The sequence below is a fragment of the Macrobrachium rosenbergii genome, chromosome 40 (assembly GCF_040412425.1).
Source record: "Macrobrachium rosenbergii isolate ZJJX-2024 chromosome 40, ASM4041242v1, whole genome shotgun sequence".
NCBI classification, from domain to species: Eukaryota; Metazoa; Arthropoda; class Malacostraca; order Decapoda; family Palaemonidae; genus Macrobrachium; species Macrobrachium rosenbergii.
Window position 1 is genome coordinate 10,193,631 of NC_089780.1, and position 23,859 is coordinate 10,217,489.

The 23,859-nt window shown below is 38.2% G+C and overlaps 1 protein-coding gene and 1 non-coding gene across 5 annotated transcripts in view; one reads left to right on the forward strand and one right to left on the reverse strand.

Annotated features, from left to right (window-relative positions):
- Nucleotides 1-13,350, reverse strand: part of LOC136826111 (uncharacterized) — a 355,844-nt gene extending 342,494 nt beyond the window's left edge. Inside the window, exons 1-2 of one of the 4 annotated variants that reach the window (XM_067083088.1) lie at nt 13,179-13,350; nt 12,043-12,674 (exon numbers count right to left, since the gene is read on the reverse strand). In XM_067083088.1, coding sequence (XP_066939189.1) covers nt 12,043-12,543 — 501 coding nt within the window. In that variant the 5' untranslated portion in view covers nt 12,544-12,674; nt 13,179-13,350. Of the gene's footprint in view, nt 1-12,042 lie in introns of all 4 variants that reach the window. The other 3 variants (XM_067083089.1, XM_067083090.1, XM_067083087.1) reach the window with 3 other exon arrangements.
- Nucleotides 8,885-8,957, forward strand: TRNAT-AGU (transfer RNA threonine (anticodon AGU)). Its single transcript has one exon. It is a non-coding gene; the product is annotated as a tRNA-Thr (tRNA).
- Nucleotides 13,351-23,859: the final 10,509 nt, after the last annotated feature.

The following is a 23,859-nucleotide window of genomic DNA, read 5'->3' on the forward strand; positions in this document are numbered from 1 at the left end:
AAGAGGATTAATGTCAATAGCCTTTAACGTCATCCATTCAGATATTAATAGCCAGACTTGTCGTTACTCGAGTTCATCGACTCAAAGAACAGAGGAAATTATTTAGACACTTGCAGAGCAAAAAACAAGGCCGTAACTAACCGGCATTCAGACCAGAACTGTAGCCAAAGCATGGATGTCAATTAAACCTACCCGCGTCTCTAAAACTTGAAAAAACAGGAAACCTTTACAGGCGTCTCTCTCTCCATCTACTCTGTATTCCACGCAGTGCACGTTGAAGTGATTATCTTTTTACCTGCTTCAAAACTTCACAATTCTCTTCCTCTCTTCGTCTGTTTTCCCTGATTCTTGTAACTTTTCATTATTTCTAGTTTCCTTTGAGCATTGGCACAATGAGTTAAGTCCACTGGACACCAAAGTGATTATCTTTTTACCTGCTTCAAAACTTCAGAAGTCTCTTCTTTTCTTCGTTCGTTTTCCTTGATTCTTGTAAATTTTCATTATTTCTAGTTTCCACTGGACACCAAAGACAATGAGTCAATGGACACCAAAGAAATGACAATAAAATCACAAGACAAGCTTACAAAAATTGTAATTGAAAAATGCATCTCAACTGAGGTACTAACCTCGAGAACAGTACTGTAAGCAGCAGGACAGAGATCTAGCAACTTCGACAGCTGAGCGGAATATGTAGTTAGTAGCATTTAGCACTAACAACAATGAACGTTTCCCACCGATTCAGACATCTATTGTGAATGCCAAATACCAGATTTTTCAAGCATTAAAAGTAGGAAGTCACTCTATAAACGTATCGCACAATAAGCCTGGATGTGATGCCAATTCGAAAGGGCAATCCTCTTAATTTGTAGACCCGATGGAAAGCATTCGCAGTGTGTAGAAATTATTCAGTGAGGTTAATACTTTAGGTAACGAAAATAAAAAAAGGCTTGAAAACCTGAAAAACAGGTAGTGGTGATTGACGTCAACAATAGTCATAATAAAAAAACACTTCAAACCTGGGAAACGTCATGTCAGCATTAATTGAATTAGAGCTGACTTAAATCATTCATGATTATTCAGAGCTTTGACATTTCTCAAAAAAAAAAGAGAAAAAGAGGATATTTCCAGATATGGTGAGAAAAAAATCATCAGTGAGAATGCTTCTCACTGCAAATCCAGAAAGATAATAAAGAAAAGAATATTTTTTTAATCCGTACCACATCTTCGTTTCACACTGTAGAGTTCACACGGCAGAAAATGGGGGAAGAATTAAGTGAGAGGTGGAGAGGAAGGGGAAGAGGGAGAGGGAGTTGGTGGAGAGAGACAGAGAAGAGAAAGAGTGAAATAGATGACAGGGGGGCTTCCAGTCACGTTCCAAGAAAAAGTAAAAGATAAAAGCTGGAATAAAAAAAAAAATACAAATATAAAAAAGGATCAAAACAGAACACGAATTATTGACACTCCCCAATTTAAATAAAGTCGCGGCTTCGACGCTCCAAAAATCAAGCATAAATATAAATGGAATAATTACAAAATAAATCGAAAGACTTCATGTTCGTATACCCCGTCGCTATCAAGAGCAATTCTACCCATCTAGGATATGCGCATCAAAAAGAGCGAAGTGATGGGAATTCCATTTATGAGTCGATTGCAGTTAACTCGAAGAGAGAAATTAGCATGTGGACAAAGCTCTAATGGAGATGCATATAAGAATACTTTACAGGAGTACGGTAACACACACACACACACACACACATACACAGACATACTCACACATAACGTTCCATCCCCTTGAATTTGTTGGCTGCTCATTTTACTCACTACTCACCTTTCCAATAGCTCTTAAAAGTATGATTATTTTAATCCCAAAACATGCGTGACAACAATAACTATATATAGTAACTTGGGTCAAAAATATTCAAGAGCTACAAAGTCGCTGCAAATACCCTTTGGCAATGCCTACAGTGCACCATATGAGGCGCGCTGACGGCACTACCCCACCACCGGAAATTAAATTTTAAGAGCCTGCATAACATCGAATATAATGATGAAACCTAAAATTATAAAATTTTAAGCAGCAAATTGTCTCAAAAAAAAGTTCAATATCAAAGCTAAAACTACAAAATTCAAGAATGACTGACTCTGAAATCTAAAATAAATACGTCAAAACCCCAAAAGAATGAGAGTCAAAGGAAAATGCAAAGAGGATCACGGAAATTAGGCAAAAAATTCTGTTACGCATGGAAATGTGCCAACAAAGACCCCACCTCACGCTTAACTGATCGCTTATAAAGGCTGAAGATAAAAAATCCAGTTATTCGTTAAAATTAAACCCAAAAGAATTCAGATACATTGGAATTTGAAAATGTTGCTTCACATAATAGATTATTATATATATATATATATATACATTATATTGTATAAAATGTTATATTCATATATATATATATATATATATATATATATATGTGTGTGTGTGTGTGTGTGTGTATACATATGTGTGTGTAAGCATTTCAACACTATACTATATTTCACTTTATAGGATAGCTCCCGAAAAAAGAAAAGATGATTATCACTGCCCCAATTAGGCCTACACTCAAAACTGCTAAAACATGGATGAATCCTTGCTTAGAAAACTTCCTCAACGTCAGCCACCTCGTATAGATATATAGAAGGCTTATCAGTGGCGTAATTAACCCCTACAGACAAACACACACACACACACACCTATTTTGCACAATCTTTTGCTTGTTGGAAGTTACAGTCCCTCTTTCAATACCTCTTACATTTCATGTATTCATCTCCTTCTTAGGCATTTCTCTTCTTCCTCCCAACACTTCAGAATGGCGTACTCTTCACCAACCTATCATTCTTGATTCTTTCCCCATAATCGACCTTTTTCCATACTTTCACCAGCGTTAACCATTTTACCACACCTATATTTCTCCACATTTCTTCTTTCAATTCTTCTCATTATACGAAAAGCACTATGTAAACAATTCAGGCTCTACAGCTTGCACCATTTGCATTCTCCGTCACACTTCACTTCCATAGAAGAGAGTGAGTTCAACAATCCCGTCATGCATTCCCACTTTAGCTTACGTCAACACTTCAAGCTTCCTCCCAATCTTTTGTATACATCCTGCTACCTTTCTTGCTTGATTTTTCTGTGAAGTACCTCTTCTCTCATCCTATGGCCATCCAAAATACTAACTAACTGTACTTCCAAAAATCTGCTACTTTCATTCTCTCCCTGTTATACCAGCATTCAACACTCCATCTTCCTTGTTCCAATTAACCCTTACAACCTTACTATTATTCATGTTTACCGTCAACTTTCCCATTTTGAAAAAATTTTCAATCCAATTTTTACACCAAACCAGTCACTCTCCTTTTGACAAAATCTAACACGTGCCTCACTTCCTTCATAAAAAAAAAACCTGCCATTCTCATTTACCCTTTATACTAAATATTCTTAACATATTCCTCTTTATTTTCATGCATGCCACATTACAGCTTTCCCCATTTACTTTCAAACTTCTCACCTACATTCCCCTCTTCCCTGTCTAAACCCACATTATTCTTCAAACACCCTGTCATCTGTCTTACTTTCTCAATCAAAATCCTACCGCACACTTACCCTGGTACAGAGTAAAGTTTTACCACTATAATTCCTTACAGTCTCCTCTGTCACCTTTACTAGTGTACACAGGAACAGTTATTCATCTAATCTATTTCTCTTAAAATTTTTCCTTATCCAGAAATACCTTACACACCCTGGTCACCTACTAAATCATACTTTCAACAATATACTGTAGGATCTCACCGGTAGTCCCATCAACTCTTGATAGTCCCATCAACTCTTGATAGTCCCATCAACTCTTGATAGTCCCATCAACTCTTGATAGTCCCATCAACTCTTGATAGTCCCATCAACTCTTGATAGTCCCATCAACTCTCGATAGTCTCATCAACTCTTGATGCCTTCCCATTGTTTGGGCTCTTAAACGCCCTCCTTACTTCCTCACCAGATCCTTCCACTACTATCCTCAAATTTATCCAATCCTTTCCACAGTCGTGCTATAATGTTTTGTCGCTCTTTCATCTTTCTTAAAATATCCTCATAATACTTAATCCATTCACCCAGGACTGCATTCTCTTCTGAAGGCACTGCTCCATTTGCATCTTTTATTCTGATATTATTATTATACTAATTAGCCTTACTCTCTGCATTTACTTCTTGAATTCCTCAGCCACCTCTACCCCCTTTTCTTATTACACTCCTTTTTTCCTCTTTTATATTCTTGCGCTCGTTATCCAGTCTCCAGTTCTCATACACACGAGCCTTCCTTCCGTCTTACAATTACACCTCGATCTCCATTTTTTCCCTCTAATTTCCCCATCTCATCATTCACTGCTTCATTCCTCTTCCACCCTTCCTAGACCCGTAAACACTGCCTGTCGACTCCATAAACCCATCCTGGAATTTTACACTTCATATGCGCCTTCGACTTCTATAACACCAGCCCCTCTATAATCCATTTTCTCCCTATATGCTGTCTTCGTGATGTAATATTAGGCGGGCTTCTTTGCAGGCTGAAAATATATGAAGTCTATTGGCAACATGAGCTGAATTAAAAATGAGCCCTCTGAGAAGAAGCATTTCATAAAATTATCTAATTCATATGTATATATATATACATATATATACATTTGCATATATATGTATATATAATGTACATGTATGTTTGTGTGTACTGTATATGTACATAATATGCATTAATAAATATATCTATCTATTTATCTATCTATATATATAGATAGACAGATAGATAGATATACTTATTAATGCATACATGTACTTATACAGTACACACAAACACATATATAAGCCTATATCTATATACATTATATACATTATACATATATATATATATATATATATATATATATATATATATATATATATATATATATATATATAAACAATTTTAATTCTCACAGTACAAACCAAGAGCGAACTGCAAGCAGCTCACTCCCAAGTAAGCTCACATCTGTGTCCTTGTAAATCGCTATCAAAATTTCCCGCCGTGCCCGGCCCAGGGGGGGGGGGGACAGAAAACGCGAACACAAGACCCGCCAGACGACTAAAAATCAACCTGGTGAAAGTTCCGAGGACTACACCGCACCGAGGAGAGAGAGAGAGAGAGAGAGAGAGAGAGAGAGAGAGAGAGAGAGAGAGAGAGGGGGGGCATCATCTTTTAAAAGACCTCAGCAAGGTCTAAATACAGTGGCAGACCACCTCCAATAAAGCTGAGACGGCCGAAAGGGTATCCGATGACCGGGTGTTTTCCCCCGCTATCAACATCTCCAAGCCAGACCCTAAAAGTGTTGGCGGTTTTAGCGAAAGCCGAGTGTCAATAGCCTTGGATTGCCCCTGTGATAGGGGCCGTTCTTTACTCCTTTTTGCACCCTGGAATATCTCTAGTCAGAGAGAGAGAGAGAGAGAGAGAGAGAGAGAGAGAGAGAGAGAGAGAGAGAGAGAGAGAGTGAAGGATTACTGAAAACCAAAGCTGGAAGTCATGCGTTGAACTAAAAATCGGAAAAAATCCGACTTTTAGGCTACCAGCAGAGCAGTATGCAAAATCAAAGAGGCAAGCACCTCTCTCTCTCTCTCTCTCTCTCTCTCTCTCTCTCTCTCTCTCTCTCTCTCTCTCTCTGTATAAACGTACCTTCCATTCCCGTTTTAGTTATATTTTCTAACCTAGCTATTAGTGTGCAACACTATTTAACACTGTTTATACAAATCCTAAAATATAAGATTCGTGAATGGGGTGTGAAGTGGTAAAAACTAGCAGATGAAACTTTGCTGACTGGAGATAGTGGTGAGAAACTGCAAAAACTAGTATATAAAAGTCTGAAAGTATTTGCATGAGGAGAAAGTTGAAAGTAAATGAACAAGAATACGGTCATGAGGGTAAATGGGAGTCAGGAAGAAGAAGCAATAAATGTTAACAGGGATGGTGGAAGTATGACAGTGATTAATTTGTATAGGACTATAAGTGATTGGATGCACACAGTGGATGATTGCAAGATGAGCAGAGTGAGTCAGAGAATGGGTAGACTAAGACGTGTACAAAATACTGGGATGGGACTTGAATTGTTAATGTACGATTATGGCCGAACTGTTGAGCTAGATATTCTTTACAGAAGTGAAGTGTGGATGTTGAAATTGTATGAAGGGACAAAAAAAAATTAGAGCTTTAAGTCGAGTTGTTTGCGCAGTATGCGTGATGTACGAAGAACTGGAATGGTGAAAAATAAGATTGTGATACAAAAGTTATCACACGTGAAAGGATGGATCAAAGTATTTTGAGCTGGTTTGGCCGTGTGGAAAGATTGAGGACGACAGGTTGATGAAAGGAGTGCAGTTCAGAAGTATTTAGGGGTAGGAAGTGAAAATGCCTTGACAGGTTTGGACAGACGACTTAAAAGTGGTATTGGAAAGGAAGGACTTTAATATCCAGGAAACGTAATAGTGTATGCATGACAGGGACGAATGGCACAGTGTGTGTGTGTGTGTGTGTGTGTGTGTGTGTGTGTGTGTGTGTGTGTGTGTGGAGAAAGAGAGAGAGAGAGAAAGGGGGTTTTGACAAGTTGCTGATGAGCAATGCAGGTGTAAGCAGCTGCTGATGTGGAGAAAGATTTACAGCACAGGAGGTCCATTCACGATTCAACAGTTCAAGCATTAATGGGATAATAACCGCTGTGTTGTTTTTTTCTCTGGAGCCATCCTCTGCTAGAAGAAACGACTTAACGTTGAAATTACACCAACTATAAAAGAAACAAAACTTGAGCGACTGAAATGACAAAAAGAAACAGCGATCCTGAGACAAACATTTTCTAGCAGATTAAGCAATCTGTGCTGTGTGATATCTCCAAGATAAGTTCAGAAATAAGCTTAACACAGAAAGGGGTCACAGAAACGACAAATCAGATAAATTTTCGACAAATGATATTAAACTATTGGATTGCTCAGTAACAGCGGAAATCAGCAGAAACTGCCTCGGAGGCAATGCTTCATCATCATTCAATCATTCAATCGAGTTGTCAACATCAAAGGTGAAACATGAATAAGCACAATTTCAGGAGTTCAAACGGAACTGCAGAAGGTATATAGAACGTTGAATCATTTGCAATTACATGAATAGAAAGGAAGACACAGTTAGATTATTGATATAGAGGAAACGTGCGGTTGGAGGGAACAGTTACTACCCAGAGGAAGGCCGCTAAAAATTTCTAGATTTAAGTTTACGTTGAAGGGCTTTAGGCAGTAAGTTTACCTCCAAGAGGTAGGCTTTAAGGTAGATACAAATGTCGCGTACTGGTAAAAGGGACTCTTAAAAATCCGGTGTAGTTAACATAACTATCTGTAAGTTGGGAAACCATTTAACTTCCACGAGTGTGACTACCTTACTGGTCCATGTCCCATGAGCAACCTGCGTTTTCTTTTACAAACAGCAGGAATCTACCGCTATTCCAATGCACATAGCCTATGTTACAGTAGCAATATACGAAGAGATAAAAATAAATCCTGGAATCCATACCAAAATCAAATTAACTGCTTCCTGAAGTATAGTGGATCTTCAAAAAATCATAAGAATCTGTTCACTGGTTTTCACCTAATCCTGTTAACAAGAGCCAGTTCGTCGGCAAATCTCACGAAATCGAATTGCAATACGATTAAATTTTAATGTCACGTAAGTGCAAAAAATCCCTTGTTAGACTTTTAAACATTTTTTCTTGTACCGAAAATTTACAGAGAGAGAGAGAGAGAGAGAGAGAGAGAGAGAGAGAGAGAGAGAGAGAGAGAGAGAGCTTCGTAATACTCTACGATCCTGCTTCGTGGTCTGAGCCACTTCCAAAAACGTGACCACTTGCAGAAGTCTTAGAGAGCCCTCTCGTACTTCGGCAAGCGCTCAAGAGGGAAGCTAATCCAGGCGATGTGTACTTACCCTTTACATAACCTCCTCCGAGTATCACAATCTCGGAGTGATACGCTACAAATCCTCTAGAAAGGGATATAGCAGGAATTCTCTGATTACCGCTTTATTTATTTAAATTATACCATTTACCGATGCATGAGACACATGTATGTTCAATAAGCTGAGACCAAGCATTGTAAGGAAGTACTGTGAAATAAACGATTATTTAATTCAAACCTTGAGTATACGCCCTCATACTACAACGTGCAGTTAGGTGGCTGACATAAAAATTATCCTCTCTAAATACTTCATTGATTTTTGCTGGGCAATATGCTTTGATTAAGAAGAATCATTCTTAAAATATACGACAATATAATCATCATCGCCATCGTCTCTCACGGCGAGTAACAAAGTGTCCCTGTGGTGTTCCGCCACTCGTGGGTTTCCTGTTCTTTATCTTGCACCAATTTCCACCCGTCTCCAGCTTTGCTTCGTACAGTTCTCATCCAAGTGAGTGTGGGTCTTCTAACTCTTCCGGTGCCCACAGAAGCCCAGCTGGCGTCAGCGCGTTCTCCCAGAGGTTGGGCGAAGATGCGCCCAGCCATCTCCCTTTCGTAATCGCCTCGTTTACATAATATCGAACTTCTGCGATTTCCCTCATGGTGCCATTTCTGACTCATCCCGCCACCTGACTCATAATATTCTAATTCGAGTTTTACTCTCAAGTAGCAACAAAAAATAAAAAACGGAACGAATAAGTTAATTACACAAAATACGCAACAAAGACGGGTGTTCACTGTATCAAGCCAACTGACCATATTACAACTACATCAATCAAAGGGATAATAATTACTGATCAACTGGGTATTCACGCATACCATTAACCGGATTTCACATAAGCCTTCATAGCTCAGTGGCTAGAGCGCTGGTCTAGTAAACCAGAGGCCGGGAGTTCGATCCTCCCTGAAGGCATGTGAAAGATTTTATGAAACACCTGGCGATAAGCAAGGTGAAAAAAACTGCCGCGTGTTTAAACAGTGTACATATGGATTCACTAACATGATACTTGTTAAAATTACACATGTACATATTCAATTGTGGTTAAATTAAGTGCTATTCCCTATAAACATGGTGTTTCATGCTAAAAACAGATGTGCAGTCCACCGCACTTTCATGCATCATTGTCAAGGTAGTTATTACCAAAGGATTTGTCGTCATTACACCTGTTAGTTGATATGTGATAACCCTATTTGTTAATAGAAAGCATATTGGTTTGTTTTCATGATAGCTGTCGTATCACATGTTACCGGAATGCATGCTGTTTGGCTGACATGACACCTGTTAGTTACTAGTGGTATGTCTGTTCGTTATCGTGATGTACATTTGCTATCCTTAGGATTAAAAAAAAAAAGAAAACCGTCAGTGCACTTACAAAAGACAATGTTCGAGTCGTCTGAAAAATCTGTGTATCTCCAGTAAATAAACCCACCTACCTATAACTGAATATTAGGTGTGTGATGATTGTTTTTCTTCTTCTGTGATGAGAAAAGGCGTCAATAAAACAAAGACAGGACGAAGTCTGAAAACAACACTTCCGTGAAGACGGGGTAAGTCCGAACCTTCCCTTAATTTTCAAAGCTAAAGCCTAACTGTCAGAAAAAACCGCCAGAATGGTTGGTCCCAGAGCACGTCACATCCAACAAACACACACGTGTACATACTTATCTCCCAAAAGGCTTTTTTCATTTGTTGCATTAGATTTAAGTGTAAAGACGTGTGCAATACACGTAAATGCAGCTTATATATTTTCACAGAAACAAATTTGCCAAAAACCCGCTGGATTTTACATGTTTGTTCAACTCCTCCTTAAGAATGAGTTCGGACTACAAAAATAGGATATCGTTGGAATCGGGACGACGTGGGTAATATGCAAAACCCTTTGTAAGCCGATTGGGGGATTCTTGCGTTTCTCAGGAGACAAATATACCCAGAGATTACTGTAAAGATTACTGAAACAGGCAAAGCTGAAAATTAAAAAGCTCATAAAGTATAATAAGCAGAGATAGGGAAAACATGATTACAAAAAAAATATATTTTCATATAAATCGATGTTTTTTGCAAAAAAAAAAAACCTAAATTATGATTTAGAGATGCAAAAATAGTGTTAATAACAACATTTTTATCCACTCTCCAAGTTTTATTGGAAATGGGTGAAAAGTTAAGATTTTGGTGAAGGATGCCAGGAGTAATGGGTTCATACTGCACACTGCATCACTGACAGAAAAGAATACTTTTCTCTTTATGAAAGTAAATACTGAAATTATTTGTGACTGAAATAATCAGACGTAAATCACCTGCCAATGTGGGTGCAGAAAGGACCTTCTCAGTCTATAAAAATGTATTGACTGACAGAAGACTACCCCAGTAGTTTGAGGCTTTCCGGATATAGGCTAATAATACCAAAAGAAAAGGATTAGAAATAAATTATAAAGATATACAACGGCTTTATGCTACTTTGGCTTGTTATCTACGCGTCACCTCCGAGGTGCTAGTACTGAACATGGCGGAAGTCCTTGGGACGCCGTGTTTAGTACTAGCCCCTCGGGGATTCAGGATATCGTTTGTTAAAATAATTTGTCGACCACACAACATAGAAATGGGTGTATATATACTTTGATCCATTTAGGAAATGCTTCCTAAATGGTGGATGGCTCTTTTCTCCAAAGGCAATGACAACCACGCCACATTCTCCCTTATCCGTCATATTTTATCATATGGAACAAAACTAGATTCGGTGCGCTTTATATTCATTTCTGCCATATTGATTTTATTTACTTGATTCAGTTTCCTACATAAGTCAACTGTTCCCTTTACAAAAATAAGATCTAACACTCCCTTTGGGATTAAGCCACATTCCTTTCTTTAGCCATTTTACAATAAGAAATATAAGGACATTGAGCTGCCCATCACACCATCAGCTACAATATACAGACAAGGGCACATCAACCACCACAGTAGAACATCTGTATATACACACGCGCACGTGGATATGACGACCGAATCCCTTACTTCATGCTCTCAAACGAAAACTTTTTACTAAACTCTACAAGCTGCCTACTTTAGACGTTTGCATTTAAGATACCACACACACACACACAGAGAGAGAGAGAGAGAGAGAGAGAGAGAGAGAGAGAGAGAGAGAGAGAGAGAGAGAGATTCAAAAGCGTTACGTTCAACATTAAAGCTGTAATACCAAGAAATACGCAAATAAGGAAAAGCCATACAAACAGACGTAGTTTGCAAAGAATAGTACGAGGAAACAGGAGACATATGATAGAACTTGAACACCTTCCTAATACGCCTCATTTGCTCAAGTTTCGTCAGACCTCTCACGATCGTTTCAACAATCAATAAATGAGTCTTCGTGGTCATTTTAATAAGTATAATCTCCCAGAAAATAAAATCTTAGAGATAGCCCACAAAACATTTAATTATAACAATATAGGCCTGTATAGAAAAAACTTAAATATCTATAATCACAGGAGCTACCACAAAGGTGACAACACGATGCAGTGATCTTAAGTCTAACCCAACCAATATAATGGATGTGAATTACTACAAACGTACTCACAATGTCTTTGGTGGGAAATTCCTGGGGTCCAGACCAGGCCTCATATTAATATTAACTCTTGACAACAATTTCTAGCCGACTTTTGGGTAAGTCTAAACCAACTACCTAGAAAACAAATCTATTTATCCACATTAATATGACTTACGACTAGTGCTGTGTGGGACAGGTAGAATTCTACCCAACTTGCATAGGCCTATTCGTAATACAATCATTCAGCTCAAATGAAAAACTTGGGATTGTCCTATTCTCCTATACAAAGCCTGTAGGCTTACACAGGCTTAACTGAAAAACATGGCTAATGATAATGTCTTACCCCCAATTTCTACTAACACCAAAGCCTTAGATGCGTCTGACGTCACGGCATCCCAAATACTCAAAAGATGACAGCCTCTACATATAGTACCACCCCCTTCATTCGACACTTACCTGTTCCTGCTGAGGAGCGTCGTCCGGCTGCCGATCGGTGACATGCTGAAGCTGGTGGAGCTTCCTGAGCAACGCCTTCTCCCTATGGGTGTAAGTCACAGCTAGGTCCCGTAGGGTAGCCTGCAGAACGGCTATCTGCTCCTGCTGACAGGCCACTACGGTGTGGAGGGTATGTAGACAAGAGTGCTTGGACTCCCCTTCCTTCTTCTCCGGCGCCGGCGACTCCTCCAGGAGGGCGTTGTGGCTGTGGGCGTGCATCATCTGCGGCTCCTGCGGCTGCTGGACGATGCCTTCCGTATAGCTCTGGCTCCTGGGCACGCCCCCACCCGCCGCCTCTTCTTCCTGGTCGCCCCTCCGGAGGTATTCCAGCATTCCACCGTAGAGAGATTCCTCCGAAGTGGTATCCGGTAATCCTGGGGAATCTCCGCTGAACATCGGTGGCGCTGGGATGGGCTGGTGGGGAAGCGGCGCCTCCTCGCCCCAAGAATCCGCCCTTTCCATCCCGGACGTCAGATTCGGGGTCTGCAACAAACGGTGACACCTTCGCCTCTACGTCTACTGTGGACTTCCGTATTCGCATGTGTTTAAAAAAGGCTTCTGAGTTTTGGCGACTTTGCAAAACCTGCAAATACCTACGAAAAAAATGTAGATCTATTTTGCTAGGCTTTTTTTACTACAGTGGACAGGCTACCTCTTCCGCCTACAGCATCACAAGGCTAAAAATAATAAAATACGTAAACAAAAGTCTTATCATCCATTTGGTATAGCCTCGGCTCCACACAGGGGTATACTTTTAATGAGTCTTTATCAAAACATTGCCTTGTTTACAAAGTCCACTAGGCTATACAACTTATAAATTCAACGGTCCTAACTGAATTATACTGAAGATGTGACACCTGGGCACATTACTACCAGCATACATGCTAATTTCAAAGTGTGATTCCACAAACATGGATTTAAAAGTCAGTAATTATCCACTGAAAGTACACATTACAGTCTCCAGGCCACGTGGCTCATACAAACAATACAAAAAAATTATCTCGTAGTTCGCGTAAATTTCTCGTAGTTCGCGTAAATACATCACAAACAACACACTACATTCATCCACGACCGACCTACATTCCCTTCGGATATACCTGTTAAATCAATTCATAATTAGATCCACCGATGCGAGTCATGACACGACACGACCGCGCGCGACACATCCTCCTCCTTGCACACCGAGAGCGAGACTGCCGTCGTCAGTCGGACGGTACTATAAGCTGCTTGCCAGGGGAAGCTCGTCGTCTCGGAAGCAAAGTGTTTTATGCCTAGACGCGAGCTCGCGCCCTCTCAATGGACTGGTTATTATTTAACAATCGGTTATACTGGTGTTTGTATACCGCTCCACTCTCCTCTATTTTAGGAATATGTTTTGGTTCCTGGTAAAGGAATGGATATTGTGCTACATTCCACTGTGGAAATCGAAGGATTCGAAAGAAATGCCTTGAGTTGTCATGCATCGTGCAATGGGAAAGAAGAAGAAGAATTGTTATGACATAATTGACATTACGTTTCCAGGAAGTTGTAACATCCCTGTTATGTTTTCACATTTAGTTACATTCGCCCTTCCCATAAAAATGAATTCTCTCTCTCTCTCTCTCTCTCTCTCTCTCTCTCTCTCTCTCTCTCTCTCTCTCTCTCTCTCTCTCTCTCTCGCAAGAATGTGCTATTCTGTAGATAACCTGGCGGCTTCAGGTAGGTCTAATCTGAATAGGGGATTGTTCAAGACATAACAGTCGGCTGATAATCACTGAAATGGCAATACGAAATAGCATTATCATCAGATGATAACGCTATTTCGTATTGCCATTTCAGTGATTATCAGCTGACTTTTATGTCTTGAACAACCCTCTATAATTCAGATTAGACCTACCTGAAGCCAGGTTATCTTGTAAGGACGGGATTGAGTGACATACTGGCTGGGTCTTGACTGGTTTATTGGTGGTTCCCTGCTGACTGACTGTACAGTGTACAGTTGTTTGTGTACAGTTGTTGTTGTACAGAATCTTCGAAGATGTCATTGGCCTGTGCAGGCCGCAAGTAGCGTTGACACACAAACAGAACAAAACAGAGGTTATGTTTCGGACATCTGTGTTTGTCGGCAGACAAACAGATGGCGACTGTGAGAGACATAATAAACGTACGGTGATAAAACATATATCAATGGAAAGGCCATGAAATTCTACATATGGCCAGTTGCATGAGATTCGAGACAGATTAATGAATAAAGTGCAGTAGCATAATACATGTGAAACGGCGAGACGTTTGGCGTCTTCACAAGAAACATACATACAGTTTGATACAGAAGATTCGGTGGAACATTATGAGTACATGATTAGAATGCTTGCGTGGCAATGCAAGTAGTGGTGATTGTACATGTATCAAGACAACAAAGGTTAGGGAGAAACAGACGGGAATATTATATGGTAGAAGTTGCGTTTCTTGAGAGAAAACGGGGTGTGCTTGTTCCCTCTCTGTCTGGGTCCCTCCGAAGATATGACACGCGAACGCACACACGCGTGTGCTTGAAAGAGACAGCCATCTACAATCTACAGAATAGCATATTCTTACGCGAGAGGGAGTATCTTCATTTTTATAGGAAGAGCAAACGTCACAAAATGTGAAAACATAATAGGGATGTTACAACTTCCTGGAAACGTAATGTCAATTTACATTACACTTCTTCTTTCCCATTACACGATGCATGACAACTCTAGGCATTTACTTCTTTCGAATCCTTTGATATCCACAGCTGAATGTAGCACAATATATACTCCTTTAACAGAAATCAAAATATATTTCTAAAATAGCCGAGAGTAGAGCGATACAAACACCGATATTAAGTTACGAATACTGAGCTAGTGAGCCCATTGCTTGAAGAGGTGCTTCATAATTACAACCTCACGTGAAGCCTCCACATAAAGTAATATGCAAAGACAGTGATGCATAAATTAAGGTATATATCCTCCTCGTAACCCTTTAGTTCAGTATAAAAATCTTGGTTTAAGAAAAAAAAGTTTCATTTTGGTTCTCTTGAAGTGAATTTGTTCACAACTTCAAATAGTTTCTCGGAAAAAGAAGGGATTTTCTCTCTATTTGAAAGGGAAGTTTCACAGACTAGGTAGGGAGATTTTGTCACAAGTTGGAATATACATAGTTTCTCAGATTCAGCAAAAGGAGCTTTCGCCAACTGCAAGAGAGTACGATTCCTTGGAATCAGCAGTGGATTTTTTCTTTATTTAGATGAAATACAGTTAAATGTATCAGACTCAGTAAGGGTTTTTTTCCACTTGGAATAGTCTAAAATTTCTCGGAATCAGCAAGGGGATCATCTTCCAGATTACTAGGCTAATGTTTCCCGGGCTCAGCACTAAAGTTTCTCGGATTCAGCAATGGGATATATTTTCTGGGTGACACAAGGGGATTATTTTCCAGGTAACTAAAGTTTCTCTGACTCAGCAGAGATTATCTTCCAGGGGATTAGACTAACGTTTTTCGGACTCAGCAAGCGGGTATATTTTCCAGGTGACGTAGACTAAAGTTTTTCGAACTGAGGAAGGAGACGTATTTTCCAGGTGATTAGACTGAAGTTTCTCAAAGTCACCAAGGGGATTATTTCCAGGTGATTAGACTAAAACTTCTCGGACTCAGCAAGGGGACTAACTTCCAGGTGATTAGACTAACGTTTTTCGGACTCAGCAAGCGGGTATATTTTCCAGGTGACATAGACCAATGTTTCCCGGACTCTCAAGGGATTATTTTCCAGACGACATAGACCAATGTTTCCCGGACTCTCATGGGATTATTTTCCAGACGACATAGACCAATATTTCCCGGACTCTCAAGGGATTATTTTCCAGACGACATAGACCAATGTTTCCCGGACTCTCAAGGGATTATTTTCCAGACGACATAGACCAATGTTTCCCGGACTCTCAAGGGATTATTTTCCAGACGATATAAACTGTTTCCCGGACTCTCAAGGGATTATTTTCCAGACGACATAGACCAATGTTTCCCGGACTCTCAAGGGATTATTTTCCAGACGACATAGACTGTTTCCCGGACTCGTCAAGGGATTATTTTCCCGACGACATAGACTAAAATTTCCGAGACTCAGGTAAGGGATTTTCTTTTTTTAATTTGAAATGCAATCAAGCTTACCAGATTCACCAAGGGGATTTTTCCACTTAGAATGGAATAAAGATTCTTGGTCTCAGTAAGGGTTCTTTTTCGATAATTAGAAACATAATAAAACTTCTTGGAATTTCCAAGTGCATTTTTTTTTTTTTTTTTTGCAAGTTGGAATTCAGTACGCATTTTTTCCACCTGAAATTTAAGGAAGCTTCTCAGACACTAGTGTTCAAAAAAATTATATATATATATATATATATATATATATATATATATATATATATATATATATATATATATATTGATACCAACTGAAACAAAATAAAGTTTATCTCAATAAAAAAAGGGGGATTTTATTTCCCAGCTGAAACAGGGTTCAGTTTCTTACACTCAGAAGCAGAATAAAGTATCATGGACTGACAAGGTAAGGTTTGATCTTACTATTCATCTTTTGCTAGATATAATACAATAAAATTTCTGGAACAAAGCTATGGGTTTGTTTTTCATACGTTAAAAGTAGAATAGTTTCTGACTCAGCAAGGAGTAACTTTTGCCAGTCAGTACCGAATAATGTTTCTCGGACGCAGCAAACCTTAGATGAAGTAAAATAAGGTTTCTCATTCTCTGCCGGTTAAACGCACAGGTTTCTGGTTCTCAGTAAAGTTTTTTTTTTCACCAGCTGAAACAGAAATAACTTCAATTAAATAAGTCACGCATGGAGCTTTGAACAGCATATTAGTGATGTATACTGTATATGGAAATTATAAAGTTTGTTCACTATTTATATCTATCATAATAAAATGATGGAGAGGATGTTGTAGTGTAGTTTATTTGATTTTATAACAGCAACAACTCGTTACAGATGTGATCTTGTTTGTCCTTCCCCAGGTGACAGTAGGGGAGTCATTATACAGCCACCACCCCCTGCAAACCAGTTTGTCCGCCCCGGGTGGACGGGCAAGATAGGGAACGTAAGGATAAAGGGGAGACATAAGGTCTCCTCCTGCAGACCTGTTTGTCTGCCCCGGGTAGTTAAACCAAGGGAAAACTAGGGGACTGGGAGGGTGGGAAGCTGTGGCCCTGGGTTCCAGCGCGCGTAGAGAGCGCCAACAGGCTCGTCTGAATAATACTTTAACAAGGGGCCATTGCCCTGCACATTATAATGACTTCCTATTTCAAAGAACAGAAATTCTATTTCCCTACTTGTCTGTTTAGCCAAAATCGTTGTAAGTGTATAATTTGTAATGTTAAAATTTGCCTCGTATCAGATTTGCTGAAATTTTGATTGGTGATTGAACATCAGGCACGTGTTGAAAATAGCCTTCATATAGCAAATTCTCAAGTGGATTTCTTTGTTTCTGTTTTCTAATTCATTTCGCTTTTCTCGTCGTCTTTGGAGAATTGCTTGAACGTTTCAGTTTTACGTAAAAAGACGACTTCGTTTTATAAAAAGAAAACTTGTTTTCCTGCTGTCACAAGTGATAATGTATCTTCAGCATATTGTGAAGGATGTGTGTTACCAAGTAACACAAGTAAAAAAAAAAGCAGTGAGCTAGGTAAGAGAGAAAGACTATAAAAAAACAACCATGTTTACCGTTTTCAATAAAGGAATCGTTTCCCCCTCCATGATACTGATAGTCCCTAGCAGTCTAAGATGAGTCTTTCTCCCTTATTTTCCCTTGAGGAATTGTTACTCTGTACCAAATGTTGGTGAGGTCTTAACCTCGGCCACACGTGACTTCATCCCCGCTAAGCTTCATTTTCTTATAACCATTCCTGGTAGCTGTAATACCACGCAAATTCCTTCTAACCCTTGGTTTCACTGCCGAGTGTTTGGGTTCCGACGGAACCGTTCCGTAGCCATCCTTTCAAGAAGAGCAAGAGCACCAGTCGCTCTTGTCTCTTCTTCTTGAAATTCGGTATCCCTTAAATCTGTTATGTATCACAAACCATGAGGCAACCCAAATTCCAGAGTTCTTTGCCATCAAAGTTCCCGACAACTATAGCGAATTTAGTTTCCCTACGTCTTGCATTTCCCGCATAATTCTTCCCTTCCTATCCTACCCCAGTCTTATCCTATAACAAACCTAATATTCACTAATCTTTCCATAAGATTCTTGTACCAGTGAAGACTGGCAAGGTATCTGGTCGATGTAACAATGTTGTTATGAAGCTTTAAAGATATCTGTAATTAACATTAGCGCCTTCCGTTTTGAGACTGAATGAGACTTTATCAGAAATTATAGTTGGTTCCAGCCCAAATGACAATCGAATTCCACATTAATGATCAATGTTGGTTTGTTGCTGCTCTTGACACAAGTGAGGCATTCTTTGGCTGAATTTCTTACTGACAACTCTGTACTGTACATATGACCAATTTACCAAAGCATTTTATTCTTGTTACTGGTGACATCACATCAGCTTCCTATTCCTTTTTAGTAGCGTTCATCACACAACTGATTACTCGGGTAAACTCTCTTCCTCTTCATCAAGAAGGATTTCCTTTACTTCAAGTTTCCTCGTTTTCTTACACCTACTGATCATTCAAATCCAAATTATTCATCTTCCTTCACATCCCTCTCAATCCTCTGTCATTGCTGTCAGTCTTAAACTAATTTCTTTGCTTATCAAGTCTGATCTTGGAATGGGAATCATGCAACATAATAAAGTTACATGTCCCAGAAAGTTTCCATTCCTCATCCTGTTTGACGAAACCATAATTCGACAACATAATTCCATTAACATTTTCAAAGTTTAGATTACTTAAAACTTGCCTTGAAGAGATCTCACACTCCAGATGCTTAAATTTGTTTCAAGTAATTTATAACAGTGAAAACAGTATTTGGGTCTCCCAAATCTCATACCTATAGCTAATGTTCTTTAATTTAGAGATATCTTTGTTCTCTTTAACACTTTCTCACTTGTGAGGATTCAATTCTGTGAAAGTCAGGCAAGTTCATAACCTCTTCATTTAGTTATAACTGCATGTTCATTACAAAAAATAAGTCAGTTTCAAAGCAAAATATCTCAGGTCACTGTAAATTTCTTGTATTCACTGAGTTACTTCTTTCCAATATCTGATAAAAGTTCAAGATTTATTTGCAGAATGCCTTTGGCCCAAGCAACAATGTTTTATGGATTTCACTCTTCCTCTGTTCCCTTCATCTCTGCTGATCTAGATGGCCAACTTCTTTATTTCTTTTGTTTCAATTTCCACCTCTCACTTAAAAACTGGTCGTTCATTCCAGGACTGTAAAAACAGTGAAGTCATAATCCCATAGCAAAAGGTTTGCGACAGTCTTATAAGTTAATCTTTATTAAATTGAGTTCACAGCTCTCCACTCCTTTAGATAGGTCAGTCTAGGTGCCAAGGGAAAGCTGAAGTTGAGATTCACCTTGCAGGATACAAACACATCCTGGAATGAGCTGAGTAATACAAAATTCTAAAAGCTTGTTTCATTTGCTTCTTCATAGAGAATGGCACGAATCTTCTCATTGTCACACTTATTTTTTTCTCATCTCCTTTCATACTGGCACGTTTTAACTAAAGTACTTGAAAACTTTAAATTGCCTACTGACTCTGTTCTAACCTACGTCAGACCTAGCTGGAGAAACTAATACTGTGGTCAGGTCACACAAAACATCCTGTACAACTTTACTAGAGCCCACTGTAAAAAGCCTGTAACCAGAGTAGCAGACATCACTTTCATAAGTGCATGACTGTATTTGAAGATCAGAACTTTTATTAAAACTGCCATCCTAATATTTCCTTAATGGAAAATCTTTAATTACAATTAATTTAAATTGTAAATGTTACTTTTAATCCTATGATATTTTCACTGAGGACAATCTTCCTGGTAAAATCAAAGTACACTTCATAATTATCAGCATTTTTCATCATGGAAGGTGAACATGAATATGGAACGATGTCACCAGCGCAAAATTTCCATTCAAACAACAAGCACAGCACCAGGACTGCTTGCAGTGCAATACCATAAGGTAAATAATTACTTCACCTTCACATGGCTTACAAATTTCCATGAGTTAGTGGAGCCAAATATTAAATTGACTCGAGTCTAATGGAAACTTTCACTATAAGTGTGCTCTTATATGTCATGGATGTTGCAGCAATATGCTAAAAACCATTCAACATGACTTTTTTTTAGGCAGAATTTTATGTATACTGTATATGCAACCTGCCTCTGATAATGACTCAAATAGTGTATAAGAATTTGCATAAGTTTCCACAAGGTTTCAACGTCACTTTAAAATATGAAGTTTGATGACAAGATCCTAAATCCTAGGTCCACCAATGCTGTTTAAAATATGACATTGCCCTAAACAATCCAAAATCATACTGATGTTATACTTCATCCATAGTGCAAACACTTGAGTCTATGTGGCTCTGTTCGCTATTTCTGGGAAAATTACTATTACAGGTATTACATTGTTCCAGGATCTCTCTTTAGTATGACACCAGCGGATAGACCTAAAAAAAGAAATATCCAACAGCAGCAACTCCCTTCAAGTTTCAGCCGACTCATTAAATTAAGATGAAGTAGCTAATGACAATATGTCCAGTGTTCAAACACAGTGGAATACCAGGAGACAGCACCCTCAAAGTCCTATAGACTTCACAGTAGGCACAAAATAAAATGCATTTGGTGCAGTTGAAATAAAATGTGAAAATATCTTTCGGGAATGGCACTGCTATGTATAAACGTTAGTACTATAGTGTAGAGTTATTTTTTGTTTTTGTGGTGTATTTAATTCAGATTTGTCAATGAAACTTTCCATGACCTAATTAAGGATCTTACCTATGTGTAGCGTCACTACTGAGTATATTATAAAATACTTTCTTGAACATTTTATTTTTTTCTGGTAGATCGCTCACCAAACAAGCCACAAGTTTGTAACATCATTCATTAGTTCATTACAAGCGGAACACAACGAGAGATGATTTTGCAACAGTCATCAGCTTGCTCATTGTCAAGAATTTGGCTATTTTAAATATTCTGTTACGGTAAAAGACTCTGTCCAGCTTCCAAAGCGTCTTAGGCCCCAATTCTTCATGCGTGCATTCTTTGGGATTGTTATATAAGTAACTTGGCAATATTACTGTACTGTACTTACCTTTTTAAGACAATACAGCGTTTATAAATTGATATTTAAAAATATCAAGAAATACAGTACACACTGTACAGAGAAATTTATAGATGTTACCTTGAGTCAGTTGGCTAGTTAAACTGAGATCTTAGTAATTATTATTAGTACATAAACTCTCCCATCACTTCCTGGTTTTACTCTGTCATCTCTGTTTCAACTTTATCCAAAACTGGTCACCTGTAAAGAAAAGGTTAATTTGCTAAGAGAAAGAAGACTCTGTTTCCAAGTGCATACAAGCCTGACACTTAAAAATGAGGGTTGGGGGTTTTTATATGCAGTACTGTGCTATAACAGTTTACCTGTGTATTTTACCCATTCTTTTCAAACATTAAACAATCACTCACCTACATACATTTTTAACATACAAGTACACCTATAACAATTAATTTTAACAATTGAACATATTACAAAAGTAAAATCATTTAGAATATAGAATACTGTAGTTATAATACAACACTGAAGAGTACTGTAACGAAAATCAAATACAGTAGAATGAGAATAAGACTTCCTTTCTCTCATACTTATGTATAGTTTAGGTTTTCAAAAATGAAACTTTTTTCAAACCTTCTGCTGATTTGACAAACAGCACTGAATGACCTCATAAAATCCCCAGGGCTTGGGCTTTGGTGCTAAATTCTATATTCAATTCAATTCAATATAGTAAAACAGAGTACTGGTTGAGAATGTGCTTTCAAAAAATACAGAACAGTACCTACTTATTTTGTGCTAACCATCCTCCACAATTGGCTAGTTCCTCATTGACGGGTGTACCTCCTTTCAGCATTCTCTTTCTTCCATTCTTCTGACCAGCCAATGAAGAATTAGACAGTTATTTTTGGTGATAGAAATGCATTTGCAATGATTTGGTTTGTTACAGCTGTAGGTTTTTCAGGTAACCATTGATTCTTGTCGTAAAATAAATCCATTTCATTCTGCAGATGAATGACCTCTAAACAATGCCATAAAAAGCCCCAGTGATAAATTTGGTCTTTGAAATAAATTTATAGAAAATTTTCAATTCAAAAAATTTTCATAAAAAATATTTAGTAAGACAGTCTTATTTTTATTGAGAATGTGCTTCTTATATTTCAAAAATACAGAACAGTACCATGGAAAATATAAAAGTTTAACTGCACAGTAGCATCACAATTTCCGTTTAAAAAGTGACACTCAGGCAAGCACTCATTCCTCTCTCTCACTACCTCACAGAAAAAAGATAAATGTCATAATTACAGAATAAAAATTTGAAATTATGCAAAAACATCAGGCAAGCAGTCACTCCTCTCTCTCACTACCTTGCAGAAAAAAGATAAATGTCATAATTACAGAATAAAAATTTGAAATTATACAAAAACATACACGTTACATATGTATAAAACAAATATCAGGAACACTCACCAAAAATGATCCTCATCTTAGCTGCTGGTTTGTGCAATTGTTCTTTTTGACATTTGCCTAGGACATGAATATGGGAAGGACTTAAATTTGGATGACGTCTATATCAGTCATCAGTAATCAAAAAGGTTAAGATTGTAATTCTGCAGTGTGACAGAGTCACTGACCATATGATTATTTAGGGAGGCTGGGGATAAAGTGGAAAAAGGTAAGAATCATGTGGCTGCCTCTCCATAAACTGAATCAAAGATTATATCATCTCTCTGGAATTTGGAAAAAATCTGTACAAGTTACAGCAAAATTGCAATGAAGCCATAAGTGGTATCAGTTGTACTTGGTAAGAACTTGGAAGTTTGTGATAAGAAACAATGCAATGATCACCTAGCAGACAAATAAGAAAAAATTGATCAAACAAAACATATTGAAAGTTACATAGAGGTCACACTACATTACAGCACCTTCATCTTTTTATCATGGCACACTGTATAGATGGTAATAAACATCTTCTGAAGTGCGCCTGCTGCCCCCAAGCACGACTGCTTTCTGCATTTACTTCTTATCCATTCCCTTTGGTTTTTCCACGCATAGTTGTTTAATTTAATTCTCATTTCGTTTTTAAGAGATCTTTACTTATGAGACTTATCTTATTAAACTACTTTATAATAACATTAAACGAGAGAAAGGTAAAACTGAAGAAATTACACAGCTAGGTAGGAATTTACCATACGAAAGTAGATACAGTACACTGCAAAAGATGGTTGGAGATGCAACTTCACAAAGGTGGAGAAATACAGCAAACCTGTAGATAAAATACAAAGAAATGAATCAACATGCTTGTTCTTAACAAAAACAAAATATATCACTTGAGACAATGTACTGATTTAGTCAAAATAATCAATATATTTTGTTAAATAAAATCTGACCGACAATTTCCTGAATTTTTCGTTATGGTTGAATACGTCATAAACAGCAATTCATTGAAGAAATGCCAACTGATATGTATGTTAAGAAAAGGTATAAAAAGAGACATGGTTATGAGGAAAAACACCTTTACAAGTGTACTGCTAAAAGCATGCTTTA